The sequence below is a fragment of the Dipodomys spectabilis genome, unplaced genomic scaffold (genome assembly GCF_019054845.1).
Source record: "Dipodomys spectabilis isolate Male_0828 unplaced genomic scaffold, ASM1905484v1 ptg000019l, whole genome shotgun sequence".
NCBI classification, from domain to species: domain Eukaryota; kingdom Metazoa; phylum Chordata; class Mammalia; order Rodentia; family Heteromyidae; genus Dipodomys; species Dipodomys spectabilis.
Genome location: NW_024870696.1, coordinates 422,563 through 441,122, shown reverse-complemented (window position 1 = coordinate 441,122; position 18,560 = coordinate 422,563). Strand labels below are relative to the sequence as shown.

Below are 18,560 nucleotides of genomic sequence, written 5' to 3'. Positions count from 1 at the left end.
CCTGTGACCTCTAAGCCCAGGGCAGGTGGCAAAGGTGACGTGATACATATGACTTTATTACATTGGATGGCAAGGTGCATCCTCCCCAAACTAATCCTTAATGGCTTGGAGAAAGCAGAGTTATACTGGGAAGACCCATGTGGCCAGAAGCCAAGGATGACCTTCTGTCACACCTCTGGGAAAAGAGAGCATTACAAAGAAGACCGCTAGCAGCACACACGAGAGGCAGCAAACCTTTCATCCCCCAGCCAAGCTTCAATGAGGCCATGGCTCTGTCAACAGCTCAGAGGCAGCTTACTAACCTATGCCCACCTCATTTACCCTCCAGACTGCAATCCTAAGTGTGTGCTGTTTTAAGCTGTGAATCTCACTAGGCAATGACAGCTATGGATACAGAGTTCAGGACACTTTCTATTTTGTAACATTTTATTAGAAAAGTAATACAAATAAACACTGAAATGTTGGAGAAGGAAAGCCACCTATTCATTTACCCTGCCACACTTGCTACTATAACCACAGGTAATAATCTTGCTTTATCATCCTCTTGTTACATGCTGGGGCTATTTGCAGCCATGTTCACATTCACTCACAGGTTCATAGTTTGCAGTGTTTTCACTGTAACATTTTCTCATGTTTGTCATAATATACACTCCTCATTTTTAATGACTATTCAAGGTACTATCCAGAGATGGGTTTATTAACTACTTAGAGTAGGAGATGGTAAGTGATGGCCCACATGTGTAAATAAAGCTCTAATTTACTATAGCACAGCCTGACTCATTGTTGACATATTGTCTATGGATGTTTTCATGCTACAAACAGCAATGTTGGGCAATTAGGACAGATAGTCTGGCTTGCAAGGCCCTTTAAGGAAGCGTGTAAATTCCTGACCTAATCTTTTAAGTGGCTCACAATTTGGACTATTAAAAGTAATGCTAGTTGGAGAATGTTTGAGCATATAATTTTCATACTTTGTACAACGTAATTGGAGGATTAAGAAAAATGGAATGACTGGGTCTAGTTAATAAAGATGTTTTTAGGGCTGACACTCTCTTCTCTATCTCGTGCAGTAGAGTAGCTATGATATAATAAGGGTGGTGGGACAAAATCCCAGTGTTCCTGTAGGTAGCAATCAGAAGTCCTGACTAATCCATGCATGTACATTTACACTCTTGAGGAGTGTATTTTCAGTTCTGATCTAAGGTCCATTGAAGAGGAAAGTGCAACAGAAAAAAGATTCAAACAGAGATTATCCTTCGGTGTCTACTGAGAATGAAAGCAGATACCAGTAAATTCTTCAGGTGACTAAAGCCATGTAAGTGCCAATCCAAGCTGGTTAAATGACTAAAAGGCAAGGAAGGGCTGAAGAAGGGAAAGAGGAGGCAACTTCAGTAAGCTCACAGGGTCAGCTATGCATGTGACGACAGAGGCAGCACATGAATTGTCTCCTCTTGATACAACCTGCCATATCTTGCATACAAATGCAGACTATCCCCAGTAAGAACACTCTACCGCAACTACTCTTTGTTTCTGACAATACAGATGCTTTTATCTGGGAGAATTTTTTCCAGAAAGAAAACGTATGAGACGGACAAGCTATATTTACCCTGATTATCTTGAGATTAAAAACTAGAGCAGGCTGATGGGTCTCAAATCCAATCTTTTGTGAGCACAAGGCATTGACAAGCAAAGATGTCATCTTCTAAGGGAAATATTCTGCAACATAAAGAAAAAGGATCAGGATGCACGTTTTCACTATTAGAGAATGTAACTTAAGAGAAAAATCAGAAAGATATTTAATTATCCCAATTATGCCAAGAAAGTGTGTAAAGATGTCATGCATGATATATTTTATTAAAATGTTCCTGTAAAAATGTCAACCAGTTAACAGATTTTCTTAAGAAGTGTTCTTTAGATTAAAACTATTATTGGCCTTTACATTCCACTTCAGTTACTCACTACATAATTAAATAAATGGTGACTTCACAAAATATTCTGGAAAACTATGACATTCTCCAGAGAAAGAGAATGAAATTATTTTTGCAAAAATACCTAGGGAGATGTTACTTTGCAAAAAAAAAACAGCCAGTTTTCTGAAGTATAAAAATAGACACTTTTCTGCCGAGTTTTTCAAATGGCAAAAGGAGCAGTCATTGTACAAATAGCTTAGAATCATGTCGTACTTTTCTCTGTGTTCACTGTTGACTCTCAGTTACCTCAACTGACCTGTGGGTCTGGCAGCATAAATCCATCCGTGAGCTTGTAATAGACTATTGTTGAGTCAGACTCCACTATGGCCAAGGTAAACGACATCGGCAGATCTGGATCGCCTTGCAGTTTTCGAGATGCCTTCAGGATTTCCCTAATCCTGAAAGCAAAAACATAATGCATGTAGGAGCCGCCACCACTCAAGTAATGATGAGTTCAAGGCAACGAAACACTGGAAGGAGGAAATGACAGACAAAACAGAACAGCACTGCCTGAAGCCTCACATATCAGCATCGATGAGCAATGTATTTAGAGATTCAGATAATGTAACCACAGGTACTAATCAGAAACTTCATTAGTATCACCTGCTAAAAGACAGCATATTTTATCAGTCAAATATTTTAGTACAAATAAGCATTTTCCTGCTTCAAAAGTGGCAAACCAGTACCTAAATAGAAAAAGATCAATTTCTATAGGCTGTCCACTCTGTATTATTTTTTCTACAAATATGATACATAATCTTGAGAGCTATAAGAATTCTAGTTTATCCAAATCTCCTGCTGTCAATATGTACCACAGTTACTCCTCAGTATGCAATGTATCTGCAGCCCTAACAATCAGACTGTGCTGAGAATACAATAAAGACAAGAAAGTAAAACCTATTAAGAAACTTAGGCTTTTATAGACTTTCTTGTTCCTTAAGAACAGATAGAGACATGTTTGTGTGTGTACGCGTGTGCATACATGCACATATATGTGTGTTTTTCTTAAGGTAAGGTGTATAGGAATTCAGGAGCATATAGAGACATTTTGGACAGCAATTTCCATCTCATTCACTGCTCTTCTCAGATGGTATTTGTTTGCATACTTCTTTAGTATAAAGAGCAAAACATTTTCAGTCTTTCTCAAAACACCCATGTGGGAAACCCTAAGGTTTGAAAATCAAGAGTGTAAAAGGGGTTTTGTTTCCAGAGTTGAGAGAAATCATTGTCCAACATGGAATGGAAGTTCCCATCTCTGAGGCCATGTTTCCTACTTGGCAATGTGTGGGAGGAAAACTACCAAGGAATCTTCACAGTGAAAACACAAACAGCTATCTGCCTCTGTTACTTAAGCACATTCGGAATTCCTCTCAAATTTCTTGTTAGTATCTTTCCCAGTCTAGAGTGTGTGTGTGTGTGTGTGTGTGCGTGCGTGCGTGCGTGCGTGTGTGTGTCTGTGTGTGTGTGTGTTGTCCTAGGGCTTGAACTCAGGGTGTGGGTTCTGAGTATTTTTTTGCTCACACTAGCTCTCTAACATGGTGCTTAATTGAAGGTAAGAGTCGCACTGACTTTCCTGCTCAGGATGGTTTCAAACCACAGTTCTCAGATCTAAACCTTCTAAGTAGCTAGGATTACCAGTGTGAGCTACCAATGCTCAGCTGCACTGTTTTTCATATATACTTATTGTAGACTCATCACTTGTCCCATTCAAGATTGTTTTGTTTCCTTCACAGGACACCACATAAACTCATTAAAAAAAAATGTTCACCATGGGGGGTTGGCATGTCTGCCGTCTTGGGTTCCATGGCTCCGTGATGGTGGCTCCTCCCATTGGGAGAAGGAGGTGGCAAGATGGCAGTTGCATCTAGGCCATGGCAGCAACTACTTCTAACCCAGAAATGGCATCAGATGTACCATCACTGGGACCTACTATTGACTCTGGAAACCCTGGACCTGGGATTCAGGGTGGAGGAACCATTGTCCAGAGGCTATTAAAAGGTGACAAGGGCTGGATTTGGATGATGATAGAGAAGGGAAGAGTAAAATTTTGAGGCCTAAGAAGAGTGCTTCATCCTAAAACTATGTATTTTCACATTATATCCCAGTTTACAGGCAGTCTCTAATTTCAGAGATAAGACCTCAGTGAAGAGAGGGTAGAGTTTTACAGATTCTCTGGATATCAGTTACCTGTTGATGCATGGCTTAAGAAAAACAATCATTTATTATTTCTCACAGTTCTGTGGATTGATTGCATGGTTATTCTACTGATGTTGCTCAAACTTTCTCAGATAGGTTTAGTCAGATAGATTCAACTCAGCTGGAATAGTTGGGTATCTGTTTGTAGCCTTCTCTTTAAGAAGGCAAGTCTGAGTTTCTTTATATGATGGTGACCATAATACAAGTAAAACACACTGGCAAGTCCAATTGTGCTTAACAAATTTCTACTTCTATGACATTTGCTAATGCCCCATTGGCCAAACAAAGTCATGTGTTCATATCCTGGGTCAGTGTTATAGAGGGCTATGAAAGAAAGTGGATACTGCAAAGTAGAATTCATTAATGTATAACTGAGTCATACCTTCTGATATCCTTTGTTGATTCCCTCTATAGGAAGTAGAAATTGGAACATGAACACACACACACACACACACACACACACACACACACACACACATATTGGAGTGTGTGTGTGTGTGTATGTATTCTTGAGTAATGAATCTTCTGGAGCACTGAAACTGGATTTTAAAATATATTTTTAAAGGGGATATTCTTGCTGAATACCCAGTGTTTTGCTTGTTTTTATGTGAAAAGGCATAAAAATTTAAAGAAAGGACAGTAAAAGAAATGTTCACCATGCCTTTAGGTCAGAAGATTGTACTTTCTGATCGACTACTAATAATGGTCAAAAAAGCACAAGGTTATGAAATTCTACTTAATAAATCCTACAAGAGTATAAAGATATCAAGATGGTAGAAAGATCACCAGAAGATTATAATCTCACTTAATTCCCAATAAATTTGTAATCTCAATTTAGAAATCACAGAAATCTACATGACAAAAGATCACATATATTTATTAAGAATTTGAATTTTTCACTGAGTTGAATCTCAAGGGAAAAAAATCTCATTTAAAGAAAAAAATATCAATATTCATCATAGCTGCTGATTGGCAGCAACAAGGGGCAGTTCTAAAGCTTAACATAACCAATCTGAGAACAAGACTGAAGAAAATACAATCACAAAGTTCACGCTATTTTGCTAGTGTCCAAGTTAGTTAAATGCTGTGGTCAGAATGACACAGGCTGTGGCCATATCTATAAAAAGGACTGGTTCCCTGGTTTGCTTCATGATGATGCGGCTGAATGACACCCATCATACAGTGAAAGCTGAACTCAGTACTGGAGACACGGAAGAAGCCAGGTCCACCCGCAGGCCCAGTACTAAAGGCCCATCTCAGGTAACAGATTGCCTCCTTGAAGTCATACCAATGCTTTCCTAGTTTAAAAGAAAAAAACGAAAGCAAGGCAGCTGAAATCACAAGGGGATCTGCTCAACAAGGTGCCTGAACAGCTATTCCCTCAGTGAAAAGTCATTCTGCTAAAACAAATTGCTACCTCCTTGGTAGTTTTATAAGGGTAAGACAAAGAATACTGCTGTGTCTACTGAAAGAAGTTTCCAGAATTGGAGGTCTTACCAGCAAGCAACAAGATGTGGGGTGAGAACATACCCTTGTATGAAGAGATTGTAGCATGATGAAGTCACTTCACCAGTTGTTAGACTTAAGTCTCAAATAATAAACTTACAATAAATATTATACTTTCAAGGAATGGAAACATTTTTGAGCAAAAGGGAAATAATATTAGGTATCCTTCAAGAAAATATGTACCATTATAATATTAAGTCCCATAGCTTAGAGTATCTTATCTCTGGTATTGTTGAGAAGGAACTTGGTTCCACCAGTAATACAGTCCTTTGCCAAGACAGCAGAGAAAAAGAAGGAAAGGGGTAAGGTGAATGTAGCAGGAAAAGAATTTAACTTAAAGGCAAGGCAGGAACATTGCTAATATATATTGTCTTACTTTTCAAGTCTCAGAAGATCTTGTACATATTAGTCTTTCTGGTAGCATTGATTTAATGCTAATTGCTGTTCATCAGTGTTTGTAAGAAAATTATGCTGGTAAAAATATGAGGAAAAAACTGGGTACCACTGGCTCTTACTTGTAATCCTAGCTACTAGAGACAGAGATGTGAGGATGAATTGAAGCTAGCCTGAAGAAAAAAATCTGTGAGACTCTTATCTCCAATTAACCACCAGAAAACCAGAAGCAGAGCTGTGGCTCAAAGTGGTAGAGCACTAGCTTTTAGCACAAAAGTTCAGGGACAGTGCCCATGCCCTCAGTTCAAGTCCCATGACTGACCAAAACAAAAACAAACAACAAAACAGAATGTGAAGTGATTAGCTGCTAATGTTTTATGGGAAAGATCTGCTTTCTCTTATCTAAAAATACTTTCAAGGTGGCTCACATCTATAATCCTTGCTACTCAGGAGAGTGAGATCTGGAGGATCATTGTTCAAGGCCAGTCTGAGCAAAAAGTTTATGAGACTCCAACTAAACCAATAAAAAGCAAGGCACAGTGGTGTGTTTTGTCATCCTAGCTAAAGTTAGTGTAAACAGAAGGAGTATAATCCAGGCTGATCTGGTTATAAACATCATTTAAATTGCAAAAGCAAAAAGAACTTGCAGCATGGCTTAAGTAGCACCTGAGTACTAAGAGTGAGGCCTTGAATTCAAACCCCAGTATCCTCCCCAAATTTTTTAAATTAAAAACCAAAAGTGCTTTCTAAAGCTAACATAAATAATTTTTAGTTTGTGTTATAAAATACCTATCAGTGTATGTGTGTGGGCAGTCCATGCCTGTGGAAAGCACCTTAGACTGTTTTCTGCTAAGGGACTGGAAGGAGTCTATAAACAACTCTGACAGATGCTCATGGAAGTAAAGCACATTTCTGCAGGCACAGCACTCACATAAAATCAGTCACAGGGTAACAGAGGGGTTGAAACAGACACTGTCCAGCATAGGTGAAAAATGTATCAGTTCCAAAGAGCTTCCCGGGAATGGAAGCTTGCCCTACATGCTCAGCCTGAATCTAAGTCAGTTTTAGGCAAGCAGGTGCACACTACTTTAAACTACTGCATAGAGTCCCTTCAAGAGTGATAGTCAGGAAAACCCACACAGAGAAGAGGTGCTGGGAAAGCATGAGTCCCTTTTGGACATGCTAACTTGAGATGCTTCAGATCACAGTGAGGTTAAATGAGTCTAACATTGACGGAAGATCTCACATGCAGATACAAATTGTAGTCATCAGCATTTCGGTGGTGTTTCAAACCATGGAAGTGGATAAGGCTGCTTAAGATGTGAATATAAATAAGAGAAAGGGCCTGCAGACTGTTTTAATTTACTGTTCAAAAAGAAGCATAATTACAGATATTTGTAATATTTTTACTGACATGCTATTTTAGTTCACAAATAGCCAATAGAATGTTAATTTTCCCTACCTAGCTGACTGTTTAAAATATCAAGTCTTTTCTTCTCATGAAACACCAATGCTATCGATGCTGCAGTGAGTAACTGGTCCATTTCTATTATGTCTGATGACTGTGGAAGGAACTGGGATAGCGCAGACAACGAGATTTTTAAAATAAGAAAAACAGTAGGCATTTTTTCCCTTTAAACCGTGGCAATGTTTAAAAATCGTGGAGAAATTAAATGTGATGAAGAATGGGCCCATACTCCCTCGCTGGAAAGTGGAAGAAAGGGAGACAGCAGAATACCATATATCTTGGCGTAAGGTAAGTGTTGCCGTAAGTAAATCTCAGGCCAGGAGGCCTACCCATGTATATTCAGCGGTTTTACTTCACTTGATGAATAAATTTCTTTTACTGATCTCTTTATGTTGTTGGGGTTTTGTGGGGCTTTTCTGGCAGTACTAGGGCTTAACCTTGGAGTCTTGTGTTTGCACTCCACCATAACTCCAGCCCTTTTTAATTTAAAGTTAATATTTAGATACAGTCCTGCATTTGTCCAGGCCAACGAGGACTATGTTCCTGCTACCTATGCCCTCCCAGTCCATGTAGCTGGGACTGCCAAGCTTTTATTTTTTTTAGGTACATGACCAGGACTTGAACTTAGTACCTAATGCTTTTACTCACTGGATAGTGCTCTATCAACTGAGCCACATCTCCAACCCAACCAAGCTTATTTTTTAAGATGGAGTCTTGCTAACATTTTGCCCAAGTTATCTCCAAACAATGATCCTCCTAATCTCCACCTCCAAAGTAGCTTAGATTACAGGTGTGAGCCACCATATCCAGCTAAAATTTATGTAATTATAATCTTGTCAAGAGTCTTAATAGTACCAAATGACAAAAATTCTTACAGACTTTTAGCTTTTATGGTATCTAGCAAAAGAGCAATTTGGTGTAAAGATGATGGAGTTTTCTCGTAATTTGAGGAATAATACTCAGATGGGAAGCCTTGTCTAGAAAGAGGACACCTGGAATAACTTTGTCAGATAAAATGTTTGAGGTTACTAATCACCAAAAAACAACACATACCACAAATGTGTGTGTGCACGTGTGTATGTGTGCACAAACATATATGTGCATGTGTGCATGCATGCATGCATGCATACATGCATGTGTATTCATGGGCATGTACTCTTCATCCCAATTAGAAAACAGCAGATTATTAAAGAAAAGAACTACCATCCTTTCTGACCAAGGCGATGTACGGACCATTTAGAATAAAATCGAAGCCATTTCTAGATGTTATAACTGTATAACACACTTCATTTCACAAGTTTTCACACACACACACAACCAAAGAGAAGTTTAAAGTATGTCAACTCTCACTGCAGGCACTGCTGGCACTGGAACCGAGAGGTGGCATGTGGCCATGGGGGGAGGGCAACCACTGGGAGCCAGAAATCAAAAATAAAATTGCTTTAGTGTGGTCTTGTTTGTGATCATTTATGCCCAAAAGTGGGATTGCTGGGTCATAGGGGAGCTCTATGTGGAGTCTTTTGAGGAACCTCCATACAACTTTCCAAAGTGGTTGAACAAGTTTACATTTCCACCAACAATGCAGTAGGGTTCCCTTCTGGCCACATCCCTTCTAGCATCTGTTGTTATTAGAGTTCTTGATTATAGCCATTCTAACTGGGGTGAGGTGGTATCTCAATGTTGTTTTGATTTGCATTTCTTTTATGACTAGAGAGGCTGAGCATTTCTTCATATGTCTATTGGCCATTCTTATTTCCTCTTCAGAGAACTTTCTCTTTAAGTCTTTAGCCCACTTATTTATTGGGCAGTTGTTTCTTTGAAGATTTGTTGTTGGGGGATTTTTTTGAGTTCCAGGTATATTTTAGATATGAGACCCTTGTCCGTTGTATGGCTAGTGAAAATCTTCTCCCAATCTGTAGGCTTTTTATTGATCTTGCTAGCTATGTCCTTTGCCATGCAGAAGCTCTGCAGCTTCATGCAATCCCATTTGTCCAATCTTTCTTGGATTTGTTGTGTTTCTGAGTCTCTATTGAGAATATTTCGGCCTGTGCCTAGGAGACCTAGGGTTTCTCCTATTCCATTCTGTAATGTTTTCAGGGTGTCTGCTTTGACATCGAGGTCTTTGAGATATTTGGATTTGATTCTGGTGCAGGGTGATAAATAAGGATCTAACTTTAGTTTTCTACAGGTATTTAACCAATTTTGCCAGCACCATTTACTGAAGAGGCTTTCTTTCTTCCATTCTACCAACACAACTATGTTTATTGCAGCATTATTTATCATAGCTAAGATATGGAACCAACCCAGATGCCACTCAGTAGTTGAATGGATCAAGAAAATGTGATACACACACACACACACACACACACACACACACACACACACACACACAATGGAATTCTATGCCTCCATCAGAAAGAATGACATTGCCCCATTTGTTAGGAAATGGGAAGACTTGAAAAAATTATATTAAGTAAGCCAGGCCTAAAGAAACATAGGTCCTATGGTTTCCCCTATTTGCAATAACTAGTATATATCTGGGACAAGCAGAAAAGATCAAAAGCTATGTACATATGACTAGATAAGATGATGTTAAGCGAAATGAACCCCAAGCTAGGGACACAAGCGGTTTTTTTCTTTCTTGCTATTGTTCCTAACATATTTGTAATGTATCCTGTGATTTTTTTTTGTTTCTTTGTATGTTCCTACCCCACGGTATAACCCATTTTCACTGTATTAGATGTCAGTGTCCTGCATCTTGTATATATAGTTCTCTAGCTTGAGGAGGGGAAGGAAAAACAAAATGCTTAAATAGGGATACAGATTGACTCATTTTAACAATGACAAGTACAAGACACTATGTTGAAAAACAAACTTTACAACTTAGGCAGGTGGGGTGGGGGTGAGCAGAAGAGTGGGGGGAGTGTAGTTGTGGAGGTGGGAGGAAAGGGATGGTAGGGGAAAAACAAAGGAGGAGGTAACAATGCTTGACAGGAAATGTACTCATTACATGGCTCATGTAAGTGTAACCTTTCTGTATAGTATTTTTGCAATAAAAATGTATTTAAAATAATAAATAAATAAAATTGTTTTTGCTCATAAATTGGATCATGGTATAAGTCATTTAAGATCCTGTCACATTAATAGCTACCTGCAATACTAATTCCACTTTAGAAATCTGTCATACTACTTTCCTAACTTTGGTGTAATAGGTCTCTCTCCACAAACAGCAATGGCAGGCTAGCCCAAAGAGAAGCTATCTGAACATAAACTATGTATGTTGTTTATGATGTGTTTTACCTCTGGACTCTGCAACCCTGTGACTTTGATTTCATGTGACTGTTGTATCTGGGGAAATGTGCTTTACTTCCAGCGACATTTGTCAAGGTTATTCATGGGCTTCTCAGATTGCCTTAGGTAGAAAATAGTCCAAGGTGCTTTCCACAGGATTTACCATCCAGACACATATACTGCATACTAAAAATTATTTATATTAGCTTTAGTAAATGTTTTTAGTTGAGGGGGAAAAAAGATGTGGCATTGCCCTCAGGAAACCCTAGCAACTAATCACCTTATACTCCATAATATTCCCATCAACAATCAGAAATGGGCACTTTGCCAATTTTATTCGCTCACTGGAGAGTGGCAATTAGCATTAAATCAATATTTCTAGAACTAGTGTATACAGGACCTTCTGACACTTGAAAAATATGACAAATTGTTTTAACTGTGATCATACATACTCCCGGCTATTCAAACACACATTCACCCTGTAACAGGATCTGTCTGCACTCGTGCCAGAAACTAAGTAAACAAATCCACAATTTGGGAAAAGCCATGTGACACGGACAGAAAAACTGTTTTGACATTCCTAAAGCACATGGAGATAGGGACACGGTTACACTAAACACTGCTTAGAGTGAGCGCCTTGTAAGGAGTGGGTGCATGCCACAGAAGAGTTGTAAAACAAGTCATGGAAAGAATGAGCCATGCAGATCCAGGGGCCAGGCTGCCACTCGTGTGACAGACAGCCCACAGCCACTGAAATGGCTTTAGGTGAAAGTAGGGTGACTAGTCTTCATGAAGGAACATTTTATAACTAAGTTGTACTTAACATAAGTGATAGTTCAGCCCAGATTCACAAATAACATATCCTAGAACTCGGAAGCATCCATAAAGGCTGGCAGGCCTTCATGCTCTCTATGAATAGAATGAAACTGCCCCTCCAGCCCAACCATCTCCTCTTGGATACTGTATGCTACCCAGCTTCCCCATTAACAAACATGCTGTCTCAAATATTCTCAAGGAACACAGAGCATTAAAAGAACTCCCAGCAAACCCTGGGCGGCTCACACCTGTAATCCTAGCTATTCAGGAGGCTGAAATCTGAGAACTGAAAGCCAGCCTAGGCAGAAAAGCCCATGAGACTCTTAGCTCCAATTCACCACCAAAAATGCCAGAAGTGGAGCTATACTTCAAATAGCAGAGCACTAGCCTTGAGCAAAAATGCTCATGGATGGATAGTGCCCAAACCCTGAGGTCAAGCTCTAAGACCAGTACAAAAAAGAAAAACAAAGCAAAACAGAACAACAACAACCACAACAACAGAAAAAAACAAACCAACAACCCATTCCCCACATTCAAGGAGCTAAGCAGCATAGCTCAGGAGAGTATTCTACAGCTGTGAGCCATGGTGTAGGCAGCAGGTAATACGCTTCTAATAGGACACCTGTTAATATAACATTAATATTCTTTTTTTAATTTTAATTTTTTATTGTGAAAATACTGTACAGAGGGGTTACAATTACATGGGCAAGATAATGAGTACATTTCTTATCAAGCATTGTAGCCTCCTCCTTTGTTTCCCCTTCCCATCCCTTCCCATCCTCTCCCCCCCCTCCCAACACTAATATTCTTGATAATATGTATAAGTCTCACTCACAGGCTACTTCTTTTTTTTGTACTTTTTTATTGTAAAAATGCTGTACAGAGGGGTTACAGTTACATGAGCAAGGTAATAAGTACGTTTCCTATTGAGTATTGTTGCCTCCTCCGCCACTTCTTACAATTGGGTAGTTTTCTGTGTCTGGCTTTATTTTACAACAGATTTTAAAAACAACAGTAAAGTAGGAATAGCTCTAAGAGTGACAGACCTTGGGGTGACATATGTGTTTTTAAAACTACTTGAAAACACAGGGACACAAATAAAGCATATTTTTGTCTCAGCTCTGAGAGTGAGGTAGACACGCAATGGTGAAGTGGAACAGGGCACTCTTGAAGTCTCAACCTGCCCCTATTGTATGCCAAGTCTGGAGCCCTGGTAAAGACATCTTTCTTCACAGGCTGAGGAAACAACTTCTTCTGATTTGCTCCAACATCATGTTGCTAGCTGTACCCTATTCCAATAAATAAAGTACCTCCTTTCTGTTGAGCAGTAAAAATATGAAACCTCAGAGGTGCCTATCAAATTAGGACAAGTTAAGATTGGCAAGTTGTAGATTTGTATGAGCTTCATGATAAATAATGTTTGTGTGTTTGAGTTCCTTTTCTGTGAATTGCCTGTTCATATTCTTTTTTTTCCATTTTCATCTACTGTTTTTTTTTTCTTATTTTATTGTGAAAATACTGTACAGAGGGGTTACAATTACATGGGCAAGATAATGAGTACATTTCTTATCAAGCATTGTAGCCTCCTCCCTGTTCTTTGCCCATGTTTTCCACTAGATTGCTTTTTCTTAATTTAGTCACAGAAACTATTTATATAATCTGAATTAAACTGTATTAACTATGCTTTTTGGGCAGTGGCAGTATTAAGGTTTGAACTCATGGCCATGACTTCCCCTCTTTTTGCTTTATTTCTTTAGATAGGGTCTTGTACTTTTTATCTGAATAAGCATGACCATGCCCATCTTTACCACCTAGACTTTCTATGAAGCTGAGATTACAGGAGTGTACTTGTATTCCTTTTTTTTTTTTGGGGGGGGGGGGGTGGTCGTGGGGATTGAACTCTGAGCTCAGGCGCTGTCCCTGCACTCTACCACTTAAGCAACAGCGCCACTTTACTGAAGTGTCTCATGGACTTTCCTGCCCAAGTTGGCTTTGAACCAAGATCCTCAGATCTCAGCCTCCTGAGTAGCTAGGATTACAGGAGTGAGCCACCAGTGCCTAGCTCCTGTCTTGTTTTTTTGAGATAGGGTCTTGCTAACTTCTAACTTCTTTCAAGGCGTGGCCTTTAACCTTGATTCTCTTATATCACCTCCATAGTAAGCTGGATTACACAGAAAAGAGAAACCACATTGAGAATTTCTTCCAGTCACACATACAGCATATCTCCTCTCCTATTCCATGAAAATGTTAAGCACTACCTGTGTAAGTAGTAACAATCCTTTTAAAAGAAACACTTTAGCAATAAACAGCAAAGATGTAGATATAAATGCCACATGTCCATCTCTAAGCTTCTACTCAAGGAAGCTCATATGCATGAGTACAAAGAGACACTTAAAATGCTGTTATTAAACAGCTGTCTGCAACTGCAAAACAAATTAAGATAGCAATGGCTTCATAATCCAAAAAACCTTTCCCACCTCATTTCATCCTCAATTCTTCTCTCCTGGGTTGTTCATTTACTTGTGTTCACTGCCTTAAGGCAATATTAGTGAGTGCCTTCTCTGACCAGACAGCAGGCTGGGCAGGTGACCATACTTAACTGCCTGCAGCTGTCCTATTAGAACACAGACTCTCACAACCTTTAGGAGATTCTTTCTGACCTTAGTGTGGTCCAGACATGTACAACCCGCCCATGACACTGTAAAGTTCTTGTCAGATCTCCATTGATTGTAATTCAATTACCTAGTAAGAAGTAAGTGGAGACAGTCCCAACATATAAGAAAGGATAATTCCATTCTTACTAGATCCCATCCAACAATTACCAAGAAAGAAATTTTATTTTCTAAGCTAGCATTCAGTGCTGGGATATTTCTCTTGTGACTGACATAATCAGTATGTTCTCCCAAAACTAAGTCAAACATAAGGAAGCCACTAACATGTAAGAAATATTATCCCAAAACCTACATTTAGAAAGTGAACAAAGAAGTGGAGCTGTAGCTCAAGTGGTAGAGCGCTCACCTTGAGCTGAAGAGCTGAGGGACAGCGCCCAGGCCCAGAGTTCAAGCCCCATGACCGACAAAAAAAAAAAAATCACTTGTTTATGGGCTGGGAAGGTGGCTCAGTGGTAGAGCGCTTGCCTTGCATGCCTGAGGCCCTGGGTTTGATTCCTCAGCACCACATAAGCAAAAAGAAAAAAGCCGGAAGTGGCGCTGTGGCTTAAGTGGTAGAGCACTAGCCTTGAGCTGAAGAGCTGAGGGACAGCGCCCAGCCCAGAGTTCAGGCCCCATGACCGGACCTCAAAAAAAAAAAATGTGAACAAAGAACAAATTTACTTTTATAGATGCCTTATTATTGAGCAAAAATTGTTTGCCGTCTTCAGGAAAAAAAAAATTTCTATTCATGGTGAGTTACCTTTGCCTTTAGAACATGTCTCAATGAACTTCTCCAATTTGCAAGGCTATGCAAAGGAAAACCAGGTATTCCTCAAAGCTATTCATGCCAGAATTTCAGTGCTCTGCTCTCTAACTCCATGTTTATACTCATCCAAGAAGAACCCAAGTTTCTATATGTCCTTTCTTTCTATAGCCCAACCTCCAGGTATGTGGCTTCCAGCTGAATACTATGCTCTTTAGCTACACTCATGAGCTCTCCCAGCATCCTTCAACACTCTTGCTTCATCAGGAATCACTTTGTCTTTGCTACTTTCTGTAGCTAGCTCACATGGCAGCTGGCTTCCCTCAGAGCTAGGAAGAGAGAATGCCCAAATCAGAAGTCTTGCCTATTCTTGTTTCCTATTCCCCGAAGGACCTGTTCAACTAAAATCATCCACAATTAAACAAAAAAAAAAATCATCCACTCACCTGTGATGGCTGAGAGAAGCCGAGACTGGAGTAGGCACCACCGTCTGTAACCCTTCCCCTTCTACCTCAGTACCGACTAGACAGATGAGCTGCAGTTCTGGTAATCCCACACAATTCACTTCATGCCAACTTTTACCTAAAACAGAGTCAGAGTGGACAATCACGGTTGTTAAAAGCAAACAAAAATTGCAAGCTCTACCCAAACTTGGTACCACTCATAAATATTATCTTCTCTCTTTACTTTTCTAGCTTTTCTGCTACATAGTTATTCCCAATATAAAGGAATGAAGAATGTGAAATTAATTGGCAAAACTCATAACAAATGCAAAAATGACTGCTTATTATGTGTCGACAATGCTATATTCCATCCCAGTTCCCAAGTCCCCAGCATGGCCTCAAAAATCAAATAATATAAACAAAGAACTTACTCTCCATGAGATCCAGGTAAACCAAGAATGCAATGTATACTTGAGTGGCATCTCCTATGTCTAGTTCCATCATTTCTAAGTACTGAAAATAAAAATGTAATTGTCAAATAGGGAAGGAAGAACCTTTCAATATTTTTCAATGATGTATTCGCTGAATACACACATATATCATCATTGTGATAATAAAAATATCTTCCTGATTTAGTGGAAGTTACAAGGCAATATAAGATCCAATCGTTGTAAAGAATCTCTAATTGTTTAGTCTTCCCTCCAGTATCCGTTGAATAGATCTAGCCTCCCCCCACCGTCACCACCACTACTAATACCAGAACTCAAGAATGTTCATCTCTGTAGTATTTGTATTTAATATATTCCTGTAAACTTCAAACCCTCTCTAGGTTCCATATAATACCAATACAATGCAAATACTATGTTAATAGTTGTATTATTTAAGAAAAAATCCTGTATACTTTCATTACAAACGCAACATTGTTTTCAAATCATTTCAGTCTAAAAATGGTTGAATCTGAGGATACCCAATGGACCTTATAAAGATCTGTACTTAATGTGTTTGAGAAATAATCGTATATGATTAGCACATGTGAATGGGGAGAAAAACATGTCCACAGGTCAAAGGTAATGCTACTCGGGGGGCCTGGATATTGAATGTTTCATGTCCTGCAGGACATGCATGGTTTGAGTACAGAGAAGTAGAGCACTTTCACACGAAGGTGGAAATAAGGCACACATATTCAAGAGCCTGCAAAGAAATCCATCCACAGAAAAGACACAAATTTTAATCATGTTTTTGTTGGGACATGTTAGTAGGGAGCTTCTATTTCCCTAGCTTCTTAGTTGCGTGTAGAGAGGCTGCCAAAATACCATTCCTAGTGTCACTCACTCGTGAGCATAGGCAATTTTGTCCTTGTTGAATTTTAAAGATACATCAGTGACCAGATGGATATAAAGGGTTAATTGGATGAACTATGACCTCTATGTGGCAGCTGTGATGTCATCTTTCCCCATCAGCTTCATGGCAAAGGCACCAATGCCCGAGAGCCATGCTGAGTTGACTACTCGAGTCAGAAAATGTGTTTGAAAAATAATGTTAATGTCCCAGGTTGCAAGGTTTTGTGTGCAAACTAAAAGTGTAAATTACAAACCATTAACCTGTGTATAAGGATGATAAATCGAATGTCATTGTACTAGATTTATTTTACTGAGCAATTTTCACATTGACAAAAGTGCAGAACTGAGAACTCATCCATTTTTTTTATTTTTTTTTAAGTTAATTGGATTTTTTTTTGAGGCTCGAATTCAGAGCCTGGGCTCTGTCTCTGCCCTTTTTTGCTCAAGACTAGAGCTCTACCACTTGAGCCACAGCTCCAATTTATAGCTTTTGGATGATTAATAATAGAGGGTAGAGTCACAAAGACTTTCCTGAAATGATGGCTTTGAACCCAAACCTGAATAGCTAGAATTAAAGGTGTGAGCCACCAGCCCTCAGCTGGTATTTTCTTTTTAAGGCACTAAACATTTCCATGCTACTGTTTCTTTTTTAGAGGTCTGAAAGAGAGTAGGGAGACAAAAAAAAAAAAAAAAAAAAATCAAGCAAATGAAGCTGAAAAACAAATTCACTATGGACTTGATTTTTTTCAAGTTTTGGTTCTTTTTGTTGGATTTATAGGTTATTACTCTATGACGGGGGTGGGGAGCGAGTGCCGTTTTAACAACGCACTGGTCCAGTCTGCAAGATTCCTGACAGATCCCATCACCTCTATAACTCAGCACCAACTCACTGCCGGTGGCCATGTCCCAAGCAGCAGCAGGGTCGGGGCTACCTGCCTGCTACTGGGGAAAACACACCCCGCCTTGGGCAGGAACCCACTGCACCGACGCGGGACGAGGCGCACGCCGAGCCGGGCTGAAGCTTGGCTCCTCACGGACTCGGAGGCCCGGCCCACGACCACACACCGCCGCGGCTTTGCTCTGTCTGGGTAACAAAACAGAAGCAAGCGGGGTGTTCGGCTTTGGGGTGTCCGTGTGGAGAGAGGAGTTCGGGGTCAACCCCGCCGCCGCGGGTGGCGCGCGCCCGTCGGCGGAGGCCGGTGCGCACCGCCGCGCGTCCGCGGGTCGCAGGGGGACCGCGACCCGCGAGTTCCGCCTGAGAAAGGGGCCGGGGCCGCCCTCGCCTCCCGCCGCTGACCTTAGGGTGCGTGGCCATCCAGGCGTCCTCGGGGGCCCACGGGGGAGCGCCGCCGTCGCCACCCCCGCCACCGCCTCCAGGGTCCGCGCCGCCACCGCCACCAGGAGCCGGCTCGGAACCGACCTGCTCCTCCATGCTGGCCCGCGCGGAGCTCCGCGACCCGGACCCGGCCGGAAGCCGGGCGCGCGCGCCGCCGTGCCGCTCTTCCGCCGCCGCGGCCGCCGCCGCCGCGGGTTTGCCCGGGACGCCCCCACCAGCCGCTCCTTCCAGAACGTTCTCTAGGCCTTTGCACTCCGCGGTGCTCGCGTCTTGAGCGCACGGGGGTGTGAAAGGGTTAGGAGAGGCCGCAGCCCCCTCCGGCCCGGCTGCTCTGGGGAACGTGGGTAGCTCGCGTCCGCCTCGCCCTCGCCCGGCCTGGGCCCCGGA

General features: G+C 40.8%; 1 protein-coding gene across 1 annotated transcript; it reads right to left on the bottom strand.

The window, feature by feature from the left end:
• Positions 1 to 412: 412 nt before the first annotated feature.
• On the bottom strand, positions 413 to 18,294 carry LOC122103747 (tRNA-splicing endonuclease subunit Sen15). The gene is made up of 5 exons (XM_042674368.1): positions 18,135 to 18,294; positions 15,929 to 16,010; positions 15,501 to 15,636; positions 2,227 to 2,368; positions 413 to 1,716 (listed from the first exon to the last, which is right to left on the bottom strand). Exons 1-5 carry the CDS (start codon positions 18,267 to 18,269, stop codon positions 1,696 to 1,698), a joined length of 516 nt encoding a protein of 171 aa, XP_042530302.1. The 5' UTR covers positions 18,270 to 18,294; the 3' UTR covers positions 413 to 1,695.
• Between the last annotated feature and the right edge of the window lie 266 nt (positions 18,295 to 18,560).